General features: G+C 36.0%; 2 protein-coding genes across 4 annotated transcripts in view; both read left to right on the top strand.

The window, feature by feature from the left end:
- LOC122079938 (obg-like ATPase 1) overlaps window positions 1-5,295 on the top strand; it is a 23,656-nt gene extending 18,361 nt beyond the window's left edge. Inside the window, exons 8-13 of one of the 3 annotated variants that reach the window (XM_042646734.1) lie at window positions 2,026-2,142; window positions 2,792-2,867; window positions 3,825-3,917; window positions 4,056-4,106; window positions 4,496-4,616; window positions 4,898-5,295. In XM_042646734.1, coding sequence (XP_042502668.1) covers window positions 2,026-2,142; window positions 2,792-2,867; window positions 3,825-3,917; window positions 4,056-4,106; window positions 4,496-4,594 — 436 coding nt within the window. In that variant the 3' untranslated portion in view covers window positions 4,595-4,616; window positions 4,898-5,295. The other 2 variants (XM_042646736.1, XM_042646735.1) reach the window with 2 other exon arrangements.
- A 2,480-nt stretch (window positions 5,296-7,775) lies between these two features.
- On the top strand, window positions 7,776-10,309 carry LOC122078184 (photosystem II 10 kDa polypeptide, chloroplastic). The gene is made up of 5 exons (XM_042644066.1): window positions 7,776-8,010; window positions 8,510-8,568; window positions 8,764-8,819; window positions 9,862-9,914; window positions 10,019-10,309. The coding sequence occupies exons 1-5, from the start codon at window positions 7,854-7,856 to the stop codon at window positions 10,111-10,113; spliced, it is 420 nt and encodes a 139-aa protein (XP_042500000.1). The 5' UTR covers window positions 7,776-7,853; the 3' UTR covers window positions 10,114-10,309.
- Window positions 10,310-15,414: the final 5,105 nt, after the last annotated feature.

The following is a 15,414-nucleotide window of genomic DNA, read 5'->3' as shown; positions in this document are numbered from 1 at the left end:
TAAGAGAAAAATATGGAATGAAAAAAAAAATATATTGTGCCGTTTTTACCCTTATTGCAATGTCTCAAATTTATTGTTGACAACAAGTCAACAACGGGCCTTTTTCCCCCCGGGGGGGGGGGGGAGGTATGAGACAACAACAGAAGTACATTACTTGGAAGTCAGGATCAGGATGCTGTTTTTGTGTGAACAAAAGAAAGGAAATATCAGGTGCAAAAACATCAGGCAATAAAGCAACAAAGAGAATAAAGTAGGAGTATTCAATAGTAGATTTCCACTACTTCTGGGGAATAGAGGGATGAGTGGCACATGGCATATCTTAAACATATGGTGAAAGCCTGAATGATTCTTATTCAATGGTTGTGTAAAATAATTGACAATATAGATGACCTTGGCAGTTGCATCTCAAGTTGTTGTTTACAATGTGTAATATTGGGAAAATTTCAATTAGGATCTTCCTTTCCTTGGTTGGATTTCATCAACACCAACCTCATTAGGAATTTCTGTCATTAAGACACAAGTAATGTTGTATCTGTTTCTTAAGATTAATCTGCATTCCATTTATTTTATTGGACATCATTGTTAAATGTATTTATATTGCATGCATGCGTTTTGGGAAAATTTGAGTGGAAGCAGTCTCCACTGCTTCTGGCCATTCTGCCTTAAAAGGCCTGAAGGCTAAATGGTTATATTAGCATTCACTTTGGAAGGGCTGACATAGTGCTGAAGAGGTCTAGATTAAAATAATAAGGGTAAAATTTTTTTTTTTGACCAGTTTGAAAATAATAATCCAAAATTCAGTAAACTCACGTGGAGTTGGGGTCCTGAGTCCTGACTTGGGAGTTAATGTATTTTGATGGAAACTATTATGTTCCACAGATCTCTTGAAATTTTAACACCAAAACAAAAGGGAGAAAGGGAAGAGCTTGTGACCTCAGTTTGTATTAGAAGAGAACAGATAAATAAAGAAGAAGAAAAGGAAGAAGGGATATAACTTTGGAATCACCACCAAAGCCTTGATTGGAATTTCCACTCACCACCAATTGAACCTACCGAATCACCACAATAGGGGCTGGAACTGATTCACTACAGTACCAAGTTCTGAATCACTATGGAACAACTGGGCAAAAGCCATCTTCACTCATGAAATCTTTCTAGGCTGCGAAGCCCTTACATGCTTATCTAATGTTGCTGTAAACTAAAGCAGTGCAAGAAATTAGAAACTTGACACCTACTTTCGTATAGGCCTCAAATCCCTCATATTTGGCTTATAGAATTGGCCCATTACAATAGAAAACCCAAAAGTACTAAGCCCATAACCCATGTAACCCATTAAGGACTTAAGATTGAGTCTAACTTGAACCAATATTGAATTGTAAGTTCCGTTTGATCCAGAAAACTGAACCAACCCTGAAACAACAGGCTCTTCTTCTTTGTCTTTAATATTTAATAAGATTGCTATTCATTTTAAAAATAGAAAATCTTCTTGTAACGAAGGTTGATTACAACAAGATTTTAATCTTACTTTTTTGCCTCTCGTCTTGTTCCCAAAAGTTGTTTAATGCAGTATTTAATGAAGGGGTAAAAATGTTTTTTAAAAATTTAAAAGTCATTTAATTTAGTTTATATGTGAAATGACAGGATTTATCCCTGCATTAAATAACTTTATAAAACAAGTGGCAAAAATGTAAGGTCATAAAACAAGGGGCAAAAATGCAAGGTCACAACTTCTTAGTTCACCTACTTGGTGACAACAATATGCACCCTTAAAAAAATATGGTCAGAAATGATATTTGTGAAAAAAAAATTGAAATACCTACTTAAATAATGAAGTAGAGAGGAGGTAAAAAAGAACTTGTTTTAACTGCTTGGTGATTATATTAAGCATACTCTATTTTCCTTTGAGCTTCAATTATTTTGTTCAAGTAGAAAATGTTTAGCCTATTTTTCTTTATTTTTGTTACCATAGTGAATTTAAAAATATATAAAAATTCAAATCACCTTTATGTGGAAAAAAATTTTCAGGGTACAAGAGCATGGAGGCGAGACAATTATCCCTGTTAGCTGTATTTTGGAGAGCAAACTTTCAGATATGCCAGAGGATGAAGCTAAAAAGTATTGTGAGGAGAACAAGCTACAAAGGTCAGTTCAAATTTTCAGCCTGTCGAGTTATTGCTAATCGATTGGAAGGCACTCTGGCAACAGAAATTTTTTTTGGGCTTGAATTAGGTTGCCCGATGTGACTTTTGCCTCTCAGCACCTTTTTTGTGTGTGTGGATAGGTAGGTGCCAAGTAGTGTTGGTCTCATGATCTCTTAATTGTTAGGTGTTGGTCTTTGCCAACTGAGCTCCCTTGGGGTAAAAAAGGTTAAATTTTGATTGTGTAATATATTACCCCTCTGCACCTTGAACATCATGTTAACTCCATACGCACAGAATTATGAGTCCATACTCCGAGCCTACTAAGAGGTCTATATATTTTCCGACTGTCTGACAGAATCTGTCCTGACTGAAACCCGTAAAACCCCAATCCAAATTTCGAAACTTAACAAGCATCAAATCTGAGTCTCAACACCCACAACCTGAGATTGGGAAACCTAATCACCCTTGAAAACACCAAATAAAATTTCAGATCCAAAAACTTATCTGAAAGACCTTTGTGAAAAATTCCCCTCTGAGTCTGCAGGATTAGCAATATGAAAAGAATATACCATTGATGTTATTTTCCTTTTGATGCCAGCTTTTTAATATAAGCATCTGAAATTATTAACTCTGGTTTCTTTTTGATACAGTGCCCTTCCGAAAATCATAAAGACTGGTTTTTCAGCCATAAATCTGATCTACTTTTTTACCGCGGGACCCGATGAGGTAAATTTTTTTTCTGGTGCTCATTGTCATCTGTCTGCTGTCCCTTTCCCCTTATCTTTCCTTGCAAAAGTTTGTTTTTTTCTTTTTGGCTATCACTGACTTGAAAATTCATTCTCTTTTGTCTTCTGATTCTTTGAGGTAGTATACAAAAACGTTTATGGCATGTGTATTTTCAGCATCAAATGCATGCACAGAAATTTGATTAACTGGAAAGAGTATTCCTCATTTCAAATTATCAAATTCAGCAGATTTTAGTATAATTGATAATTCCACAGTTAATCAGGGTTCAAAAACTTGTATTTCAGTCTTGTTTCGATCAGACCAAAATTAGCAAAATATTGACCAAAAAAGTGTCTTTTTCCGTATTTGTACAATTGTGACATCTTGAGCCTCTAAGGGTCTGTATGGTAATGTTCAAAAGAAACAGTTCTAGTGTTTTAATATTTTTTGGAATAAATTTAAAACAGAACATGTATGTGACATCTGGTCTGTTTTCGTGTTTTTTGGAATGGAGGACCAGGTGGAGTGGGAAAAAAAATATATTTGCTGGTCATTGGAGAAACATATTTGATGCTTATAAAACAGAGACACACAAATTCGTAACAAAAAGCAACCCAATAAGCCCGAGACTCAAGCTCAACTCTCTTTACCGCTGTCTCCACCACCACCACCACCACCAGAGAACAGAAGATATACTTCTGTTAATATGAATTCCATTCCATGTGTTTCTTCTTTTTTTTTTTTAGTGGTAGAAATAACTGCAAGCGTTGGTGCAACGGTTAAGTTGTGCTATTGCAACCTTATTGTACAGAAGTATTCCAATTGAAACAGAGACACCAAAATATTTCTGACTCAAAAATACTAATTTGGAATGAAAAAGTTGCCATACTGCCCATACAGACCCTAGCTTCTTTATATTGGCTGCATGACCAAGTTTTGTGACTACAATTTACTCAGGTTAAATGCTGGCAAATTAGACGCCAAACAAAAGCTCCTCAAGCTGCAGGCGCTATCCACACTGATTTTGAGAGGGGTTTCATTTGTGCTGAGGTAATTCCTTCTGGCAATGAGATTTCCCTGAAATTGTTTTACAATTAACCCTGAATCCTCAATTTCTTGAGCATGTATTGCGGACTGTATAACTATAGAATTGACATGTACTAACTTTGTTTTGGTGGCAATTTTCAGGTTATGAAATTTGATGATCTAAAGGAACTGGGTACTGAAACAGCTGTTAAGGTATATTCTTTTGATCTAAAATCCTGCTTAAATTGATTTACTAGTCCTTTTTCATTGAATATTTCTTCTGGGCAGATTCACAATGTTTTCATTGGGGAAGTAATAACTATCTATGAGCCAAACACAGTAACAAAATTGGGTGGGATTAGAACATAAGGTATCTTGGTCACTACAGATAATCGTTAAAATATACAGAACATGCTGTTACTCTTACATTTGTTTCTAATTACATTGAATAAGACTCATTTTGTCCAAATATTTTTATATATCATGCAGTTTAGTGTCATTTTTTTTCTTTTTAAACCTTTGAATAGATAACCATTAAATTTTATTTATTATCTTTAAGATGCCGTTGCTAAACAAAACCTGGTCATCCTTATGCTATTCAGGCTGCAGGTAAGTATAGACAGGAAGGGAAGACATACGTGGTCCAAGATGGAGATATAATATTTTTCAAATTCAATGTTTCAGGGGGTGGAAAGAAGTGAGCCTCACCCCCTCTATACAAAGGTGAATTTTAGCCCAACCGAAGACTGCATGAGCTGTCCTATTAATTCTAAGCTCTATTAAATTAAAATTTAATCCCTGTATTTGTGGGCTGAATTGTTTCTAATGCAGATTAACCTCAGAATGTGTTGGTTCTTTTCTACTATGATTTTTTTGATAGCCAGATTTTGACTGCAAATACCATCTCACTACCCCTCTCCCCCAAGTGCTGCTCCACTCCCATTTGGTAATCTTTTAGCAATCTTTAGTGTTGCTGAAGTTTCTCTTTTTGGTTCCCGTTACAGCTTTCCTCATTTCATTTGGCATTTGACATTATGTGTGGGGGAATAGATCGATCATGGTGCAGTGAAGTAATGGATGCATAGTTGTCATGGCATCTAAGCGACCCAAGGCGTTGGAGGGGGACTGGGCACAAAGCGACACCAACAAGGCGACCAGGGATGCCTTGACAACTATGAATAGATTTGAGGAAAATTTATATGGTTCTGCAGTGAGATGAAGTGTTTGTGTTCTTAGTGGACCCTAATTAGAAAAATTATCCAGTATGATCCTATGGACTGGCTTACAAGGGTTTGTTGCAGCACTCAGTTTGGATGTATGACTATTTATACCAATTGACCAGCCAACTTAGGTTCATCGTTCCTATTTTACGAGTTATTTTGATTGGAGAGTTGAGCTATCACCAGAGTTGTAATTTGGGGTTTGGGAGTTTTTTATGTTTTGGGTTGTTGCTGGGCTTGAACCCAAATTGTGGAGAGAAATAAAAACAAGCGATTGAGTTCCCTGCCAGGCTGCATAGTGTACGTTAGTGTTTTCTTGTGTGTCTCTCTCCTCCCATATTGAAGGGCAGATATAATATTTTATAGGGGGGAGGAGAGATATGGACACAAGGAGGCATTAATGTATGCTAAGCAGCTAGGCAGTGTACTTTTTCCTTTGAAGCAATCTGAAGAATGGGAAAAATATTCCAGTTAGGCTGGCCAAAAAATCGTTTGTGGTGAGGCAGTGAGCAGTGAGGATCCAATGGCTGGGATGTATGTTAGAGCTCTCCCAGCAGTTGGATCTTCACTACTACTCACTGCTCACTGCAGAAGATTTGAACCCGGCTGGCTCCATAGTCTGTTTCTAGACACACGTCCAAAATGACCACCTTGCTCCCTTGGAACGATAAGGTCTCACCTATTTGATGTTCTTGAGCATGTTCTCATTGGGCCCCATGCTTGGTCATGCAATCTAGCAATGATCGTCTGCCTTTCGAGAGTATATAGAATGCTAGGACTAATCAGTTTTTTATCATCGCTGCAACAGTGGTTCTAATTGGTTTTAGTTAGTGGTTTGAATGATTCCACTCATTAAAATCAAAAGTGAATCATTGAGTTAAAGGGTTTCACTTAATAATAACATTATGAATCGGTTCTGGACTTCTGGTAGGTTTTGGAGACTACGAGGTCCCGTTAAACAGCATCAATACGGAGCGAGCAGATTCTCATCCCTAGAGACACGAACGGAAAGAGAAAATGAGTGACTGCTTGGATTTGATTATATGTGCTGCCCCTTCCCCACCCAGAAGATAATAATTATGGGGTATTATTACAATCCTTAAGGAGCTGCCGTGGGAAGCAATGGGCAGGACAACATACGAACTCATCTCACGGTTCAAATTTCAAGTTAGGGTTCAGAAAATGCTTCCATATTCAAACTTAAACTACTAATCTCTATTATCAGATAAAGAGGTTTATAGCATATTCATACTGTTTTTACTATATATATTTGAAGTAAGGTTCTAAATCTTGGGTTTCAATTAGGTTTTAGCCTCGTCGAAACCAAATATTTTTAAAAGGGGAAAGGGGATTTGATATGTCATGGGCTGGTCAGAACTGATTGAAACTATTGAAAATGAGTGAAGAAAATCCAATTTAAATTAGTCGAAACCAGTTATAATGGAATTTTGGTTCATAGTTTCATCTCAGGATGGCTCGATACTGTTTTGAACGATACTCAAAAAAAAAAAAAAAAAAAAGGCAATGAGATGGTCCGAGTCCTCTTCAAGATGAACTTATTAGTGTTTGCCATCTGGAAAATATGATTTGTGACTTCTCCGACACATTTTTTAACAGACTTAAGGATTATGGAAATACATGACTGTCCTTTGTGTTTACTGGGATTCCATATACTGCTCATGAATGTCAGGAGATGTTTTCAAAGTGTTATTTTGTCACTTAGGTTATGTTTAGGATTCAAGAAAAAAAAAATTAATTTTGAATTTGAAAATAGAGATAAACACATGAAAGTCATTGTGTAAACATACTGTTTGTCTTACCATGTTTCTTGTACTTTTTTTTTTTCTTTTCTTTTCTTGGTTATCAAATATAGTTTTAACTCTTTTTAAATTGAAATTTGATATATGAGTAAAGGTCGTTGTGATCCATTTGTTTCCAAAATATGGACCCCACTTCAATTCACACATGGCAGATCTTGGTTGGTGCAAGAATCCCATCCCAAGTGTCCCGCACAAGAGAATTTCAATTTCTTATTTGGCAATAGTGGCACTTGAAGTGAGTGTTACAATTGTTCAAATATATTTTTTTTTTTTTATTCAAGAAACAATAGTAACTTAATGCACGAGACTCTTGTCACTATAGGGTTTGGGAGGGGCAAATACACACACTGTGGAGTTAAGGAAGATCATAATGTGTTAACTTTTACTCCGCTTGATAGAGAAACTATTTAGAATTGCCTTAGCAGTCGGCTCGTCCTCTCCTTGAAATAAACAATGAAAATGTAGAATATTTTCCAAACGAACTCATCTTCCATAGCACACTGGAACACCCAGATGATCCTTTTTTATTTTAATTATCCTCCAGATGAAGGACTCAGATCTGATGCCTTTTAGAAGGGTCTAGAGCCTAGAGGTCTAAATGTAAATCCTACATCTAACAGGATCAAGACACGTGGTGCCTTTTAAGGAGTTGATTTCAAATCTAAGGGAATATTCCCAGGAAATATCTGAACCTCTAGTCCACAAAAATCGGTTTCTCTTATTTTTCCTTCTCTCTCTCCTCTAGAATGAGAAAGATAATGTTGAAATATATATATCCAGCTCTAGCCACAGAATTCTTGCCACGTGTCAACTCTTATCCTTTTATCTTTTCGCCTCTCTACTCCCAACACAGGAGAAGATAAGGAGTAGTGAAGGCTAGAAGGAAGAAGCTAGCAAGGATCAGACAGAGGAGCACAGCAATGGCTGCGTCAGTTATGTCATCTTTGAGTTTGAAACCATCTCCATTGATTGAGAGATCAGCCCCTAGAGGCCTCCCCTCCCTTGCAAGGCCTTCTTCTTCCTTTAGAGTTCAGGCCAGTGGTCGCGATAGGAAGATCAAGACTGAGACCCCATATGGTTAGTCCAATCCCTATACACATCCCTTTAGCTCATGCTTCATATACACATGTAGACATACATCCATAAACATGCAGGCATACATGCTGACATGACTTCCTGGTTTTGGGTAGCCCTGAATTTCATTTTTGCACACCATATATGTAAAAGGACTACAACTCCTAAGGTTTAGTATTATACACATACATCCCCATATGCATATTGATGCTATCATGTATGACCAATCTAGTAATGGCCATGAATTTCATTCTTGCACCCCATATGCCAATTGATCCTATCAATATCATAGATGTAGTAATGGCCATGATTATCATGAATTGAACCCTAAGTATCTCACACATGTTTGATGGTTATTATCTGTCAATGGTGGCCATAGGTATCATGAATTTCACCCTTTCATCCTACCAATACCCATGATAGGAAATGCTCATCTTTGTGGGTTTTGTTTATATTTTTTCTTCTTAGAGGTTGATGCGATTTTGAATTGAACTATTTATAGGGCCTGGCGGTGGCATGAAATTGAGGGATGGTCTTGATGCATCAGGAAGGAAGGGAAAGGTTATAGAAACTCTGATCCTCACTTTCTGTTCCTCTTATGCTTACATGTTATGCATTTAGAGATATGGAATACCTGGTGGGACCCACTAATACTCTTATTCCAATCAGACCATTCATCCACTGCCACATTGGAATTCTTTCAATTAATGGGAAATGTTTCATCTTTCTCATATTTTGGGGTTTAAATGGATGCAGGGGAAGGGTGTCTACCAATTTGTTGACAAATATGGTGCTAATGTGGACGGTTACAGGTTTGGACTTTTCTTAGTGGTTCCCTTTTTTTCTCTCTCTCTCTCTCTCTTCTCTGTATTGTCAGTAGATCAGTGTACAAGAAGCGGAATTGTATCTGGTTCTGGTTTCCAATTCAACCGGCCATGGAAATCTAGCTAGGAGAGCCAGGGACCAAAGAAGTGGCCTAGGCCGGGTGTCAATCAATCGGTTCGGTCTGATTTTGGTCAGGTTGAACTGGTCTATGGTATCGACTGGGTCAGACAAAGCCAGCCCAATTAGATGTGGTTCGGTTTTGGCCCAGTTTGGTTTCAGGTTTGTATCGGTTTGGACCAATGGGCTCTTATTCGTCTTCTCAGATTTTCGGGTTCTTGACCGGGTTCAGTTCAGTTTCTATTGGTTTCAGACAAGCCAGTTGTTTTGGTTCTATTGGTTTCATAAAAGCCCAGACCGAAGCTGACCTGCTAAGGATTCATTTTCTGTTTAGTTTTGTCCGAATGAACCGGTTGGCTTGGACCGATCCAACTGGTCCAACTGTTTCAGGGGTAAGATTTGACACCCTTAAGGCCTGAGGTGGCCTAGTTCCAGTTGAGCCTGGTTCAACTGGCTCCCCTGGCCTGGTTTAGAACTATGGCGTAGTGTTTAGGAAATGAAGTTCATGATGCCACCAATAGGATTTAGTATTGCAATCCCTTAATCCCAAGGGGGTAGCCGAGTTGGAAAGGAACATTTGCCTCAAGAAGTGTGTGGTTCTGAGGTCAACTCATCTTATTTCCTTGGGGCTACTCACATGGGGGGGTGCTTAGTACTTTTCACTGCTATCAGTAAAGGTTGAATGGTTCTCGTTCAACCCTAGTATGACTCTAGTATGACTCGATTCATGCGATTGCGGGGTCAATATGGACTTGCGGGATTAGTTAGGCCGAAGGCCTAGATACTCATCGTTAAAAAAATAATAAAAATATAAAAAAATAAAAATAAAAATAAAAAATACAACACATTAGGAACAGTTTATCTAGAATTATATTCTGAAATTTTATGGTTTCCACCCCCCCCCCCCCACAGTCCAATCTACGACACTAATGACTGGTCACCCAGTGGAGATGTCTATGTTGGAGGTCAGTTGTAATGTAATTCTAAAGTGATTTTAGTTCTTAAACATGAAATTAAATTCCTATTATTTTTTTTTATTATTAATAATCTTATAATAATATGACTGCAGGTACGACTGGTTTATTAATATGGGCTATTACCCTTGCTGGCCTCTTAGCTGGGGGTGCCCTCCTTGTCTACAACACAAGTGCTTTGTCTCAGTAAACTGTTTCTAATTTGTCTTCTAGTTTAATTAGTTTCTAAGTTCTCTCCAAGACATAACTCTCTTTGTAAGACTCCCCTTTGTTTTTGATGATCAAATGTAATATTTTATTGAGAATGTATTAAACTCTTGTACATGTAATGCTTTCTTGTGCATAAATCTTGTATGCAATATCAGTAATATATTAGGGTTGTGATAGGTTATGAGTCTTGAACACATTTAAACCCCAATCTATTCTTCACCCAGAATCTATTCTGGAAATACATACTTAGTGAAACAAATCTAAGATAATAGTTGAACACGTATGAAAATTTCAAATATTAAATTATTTCTTTGAAGCACTTGTGAGATGTTCTTCCATATTTTCTTGATTGACACACATTGATAATCTTACATGAACACCAAAATAAGGAGAGAAAGATGAAGAACTGAAAACATTTTTCTTTCAAATCCTAAACAAAACAAAACTATGGACTAAAATAAGAGTCATCTTCCCGATATCATCTACAGTCAAATCCTTTCAAACCTATTATCTGTTTATCCTTTCAATAAAAAGAAATAAAAATAAGAAATTTTCTTCTTTTTTTTTTCTAAAAGTTTTTTCTTCTTGATATACATAAGCAGGAAAATTATGAAGAAAATTTTTATGATTATAGTACTTATTCATAGGATTCTGTTCTGGTTTTTTTTTTTTTTTTTTTTTTAAGAGAGAGAGAGAGAGAAATACTACCACCTGGGTCTCATATCACAAGGCCAACGGATTGCCGAGTCAGTGAACATAGAAGGGCATGATGATTATTTCATCAGCCCTATGTCTAAGTGTAGGAGTGCACAAATGGGTGGTATTTTTTCCTTTTTTTTTTTTTTTCTCAACAGAAAATATCTTGTGTGAGAATATGACCCCTACATCATACATGGGGAATGAAATGATCGACCCATCCCTCATTAAAAAAAATATATAACTCTTTTATTAATGCTTTTCTTATGTGCTCCCACCATCCCTCCTCTAACCTCACATAAAGTACTTCCCCATTTTCTAATTTCAACCTTTTCATGTTTCAAATTTTGCCCTTACTCCATCTCTTATATTCTATAATCAAGTTTTTATAAATGGGTCCTCTTCGACAAACGAGAAAGGTTGTCAAAATGGGGCCCAGCCCCATCCAAGTCCAACGAGAAAGGTTGTCACTGACACAGTCTCCAATATTGTTCTTTTAAATCCTTTTCAGAAGGTCTTGGAACTTCGTCCCACTGTGGGTTAATGAATATCAAGTACATTCTTTAAGTTGACCATACACTTATAATGCAAGGGTGGCTCTTTGCTTAAGTAGACATTTATTAGTGAAGGAATGTAACCTGGGAACATTCTTAAAGACAAGGAATGCTTTTCCTCCAAACCCTAAATGTAGTAAATATGGAGAGCGAGAGCAGCATTCAATAAAATTTGGACTACTAAGTTCATTATAACTGATCATTATAAGCAAGTAAAGTTCAAGTAAAGTTTGAACTGTACATACTCACCCTTCCATATTGATTCCTCATTAATATTTGCATCTAAAACATTCCAAAATAATGTCAATCTCAAGTCTCTCAAGTCTCAATTCCTAAGCATAAGGAGCACATTTGGGAAAAAAAAAAGGTACATTAAGGGTGACAATTGCGACACTTTTTATTTTTTTGGTGGGTGGGCACCTCTCTCATGTGAAATTATATCTCATTGGGTTAAGGGAAAGTTTCTCTATATACTTAATAGTATGAAAAATCTAGGGTCATAATTATTCTTCCTTGTTGGACTAAGTTACTGTTGCCCTTAAGAGTCGATAGAGAGATTAGGGAATCTCCTATACGCACAGTATAGAGAATATAAGTTCATAATTATCCTTCTCTATTGGACTAAGTAATTATTGCCTTTAAGAATCCCATACAACAATAGAGAGGTCAAGGAATCACTATACCCATGGTGTAGATAACATGTTTCTTTGGTAAATTAACATTGAATTGGGTATGCACCTTTTTGTCAAAACAGGTGGTCGAATCCTGTTCTTTGCTTTTTCTTTTTTTCAGTAAATACATTCTAGTTGGATTAATGACAATTCTTGAAAATTAAACTCATATCTTAACAATTATTATTACAAATGCTTAAAAAAGTATGAAAATTTTATAGCAAACTGAAAAAAGAAGTCAACAATTACAATTGAAAAAGCAAAAGGAAATACACAAATATGATAAGTCATATAATTGAGATAAGCAATAAAAAAATTTTCAAAATATAATAATTAATTATTTTACCAGATCTCCATTCCACATTCACATGATTGAAAACTGATGGATATGATGAAAGGAAATATGAAAATAGGCATATGATCGAAAACGTTTTTCCCTTGAACCCCAAGAAGTAGTTCAATTGATAAAGACCAACCTTCACCCAAAAAAAAAAAAGGGGCCAACACTCACAATTAAGAGGCCACAAAGTTTTACTCTTGGAGGCTTTCTTGAAAAAAAAAAAAACCTCTCTCATCTAACTCGCACCTTGTAGGCTTGATCATCTAAGGAGAGCAACAAAGCATGACTGCACCCCACATCCCATTAGTAAGGTATGTGATATAACATGGTCATCTTTCATGAATAAGCCACTCATTACAAGTGAATGAACTACCTCTCTTACAAGAGCATTATGTCAACCCCACCCTCTCCCCTTTTTTTCTCTAACCTACAAAATAGAAAAGAAAAGGAAAGTGGACAGATTGTACACATGGTTCAAAATTACAGTTGGTATGTGTGTTTAGGACGCTCTCAGTCATTAGATGTGACTGAACATCCCCTTTAAATTTGAGATGAAGGAAATGAAGAACAGGTACAAAAACGAAATGAGACATTTCTAGATCTAGTTTCGAATAAACTTATTCAATCATGTATGGTAATAGAATAAGACAATTTGATATGACCAACAGTCCACTTTTTGCTTGTCTATAAAATGTATGAATTAACAGTTGGAGAGGATCTGAATCCCTATTTCAATCCCGATTCTTAAATTATGGTTGTACATAAACTTGTGCTTGAGGGAAAAAGAAAAACCCTAGTGAATAGTGATTGTAAAATACATTAGTCAAGTGGGATTGAGTTAGTCCACGCTTTCATGAGTTCAACATAATATAATGCAAATATTTACAAACTCCTTTTTCTTTTCCAAAAGATATTGTTGTCCACTACTGCATGTCCACGTGACAAGCACAAATGGTATCAAAAGCCATTTCATAGCTTTTCTTAACCAAAAGTCCCTTTTAATCACTACCTTCTTTACTAGTTAGATTGTAAAATCATTTTTTGATTGACTTTTTTCTTAATCACCACAATCCTCTTGCTGCTTTCTTTACTGCTTCCATTTCTCTAGAACTCTCTCTTTAATTGAAGATCTTCTTTTGTGGTCGAATTGCTTAAAGAGGCATCTGGCAGCTTTGAGGATCTGAACACGCATCTTAATTCTAATTATGATCATCAATCTAGAGTGGTCGATCCATGCTGCATTTCTATAATTAGGGTAGAATTATGCCGATTCTGATTAATTCTTGATTGATTCTGGAATCCAAATCAGAAGTTCAGAACCCTATATTGATTTGTGAACATAATTTTTTTTTTTTAAACAGTTAACATAAAACTCATCAACTACAAATGCAACAAAAGGTTCTGATTTGCACGGTGGATACCAAAGACACCAAATCTTGCCGTTTAGGATTCAGGTCATTTTTATATTGTTAGAAGACAATTCATCATGAATCTTCCCACTTTGAAGAAAGAGTGATAGGACTCGACGTATGAACCACTTGGTTAGCCAAACTTTTTTCATTTAAGAAAATGTTTTATATCATTTTTTAAGGAAGAAAAAAACGTTATCCGATAATGTGTACCTACATCAAGATACAATGGGTGTAAAAAGATCATGCTATATTGTGATGAAGATGTTTTTCAGCATTCTCCCAATAACCTTGGGGTGATGATGTGTACGTGCACTAGTGGGGTGGCATTCTCTCACCCCATAAATACTTATTTCTTTAAAAAAAAAAAAAGATCATTGTCTGGACATGAAACCCTACACCCAGACACAGGGATGGTGAAAATATCACTCTATCCTCTGATTGGTCCCCGTGTTGGTGTATGCAGTGGCCACGTTATCAGGTAGCAATACCCAACCTTTTTTTTTTTCCTTTTGGGAAAAAGGGTAGGCAAACTGGCACATCGCTTGTCTATGGCATCAATGGGGCATGGGATGAGGCATCATACTAGAGAGGCAAGAAGGTCATTTCAAAGGGGGAAGAGAGAGATAGACACAATGCCATGTGCCCGACTTTTTCATATTGGACATTTTTAAAACCTTTATTTGACACGTGGTGCACTTCGACTGAACACACTTAGAATGAAAATGTTTATTAAGTTTCAAGGGAAATCAAGCACTTTGACACTTGGTAAATTCATATAATTTGAAAGTAAATTATCATTAAGTTTATCATTATTTTGTAAGTACACATATGAAATAATAAGATTTTTTTCTTCTACCTACCAAAAAAAAAAAGTGATTAGATTTACCTTCATTGAAAGAAAAAAATATAGTCATATTAAAAGGGTACAAAAATAAGGTTATATATATATATATATATATTCACCAATCTTTTTTACAATATGATTTTCCCTAAAATACATGATCTGAGGAAGAAGGTTCTTTGAATAATCGACATAAGGAGTGCACCGGTGATATACAATAAAATGGTATCAACATAAAGAGTGCACCAATGATGTACAACAAAATGGTATTGACATGAAAGTCAATTCAAATGAAGAGGAGAGAGATGGTAATACTCACATAATTTCATTTCATTCCATAAGTGCCATTCTATGCCTTAAAAAAAACAAAACCATTCTACAATTCCATTAAGAATGTTTAGGGCATTTATGGAAGTAAAAGAACATTTGTCATTATGAAATCATATATAAAGTGTTCACATATTCACATACAAATATTATAAAAATAAAAAAAATAATTAAAAAAAAAAGGGAAAAGAACCTTGTCAATGTGGGCATTTTGTGCATGGTGCGAGAAGACGACGTTGCCCCCTTTTGACATGCATTAAATATGCTTTCATTCGCCTTCCCTTGGTCTGTTGTTTCCTACATCAAACAGGTAGTTTTCTCTTGTTCCACCCACTATTAGCAAACGTTTGAAACGCGTTTTCATTTTTTACTGTTTAAAACACGTTTGACCGTATGCTTTCCAAATATACTTAAAAAAATAGCAAACTTCAAGCATTCCC

The sequence above is a fragment of the Macadamia integrifolia genome, chromosome 5 (assembly GCF_013358625.1).
Source record: "Macadamia integrifolia cultivar HAES 741 chromosome 5, SCU_Mint_v3, whole genome shotgun sequence".
Taxonomy (NCBI): Eukaryota; Viridiplantae; Streptophyta; class Magnoliopsida; order Proteales; family Proteaceae; genus Macadamia; species Macadamia integrifolia.
The sequence above is the reverse complement of the archived record's forward strand: the minus strand, read 5'-3'. Positions and strand labels throughout refer to the sequence as shown.

Coding starts and splice junctions, on each gene's coding strand:
- LOC122078184 (XM_042644066.1), top strand. CDS start 7,854: ATGGCTGCGTCAGTTATGTCATCTTTGAGTTTGAAACCATCTCCATTG. Junction 8,011..8,509: donor CAAGACTGAGACCCCATATG/GTTAGTCCAATC, acceptor AACTATTTATAG/GGCCTGGCGGTGGCATGAAA. Junction 8,820..9,861: donor GCTAATGTGGACGGTTACAG/GTTTGGACTTTT, acceptor CCCCCCCCACAG/TCCAATCTACGACACTAATG.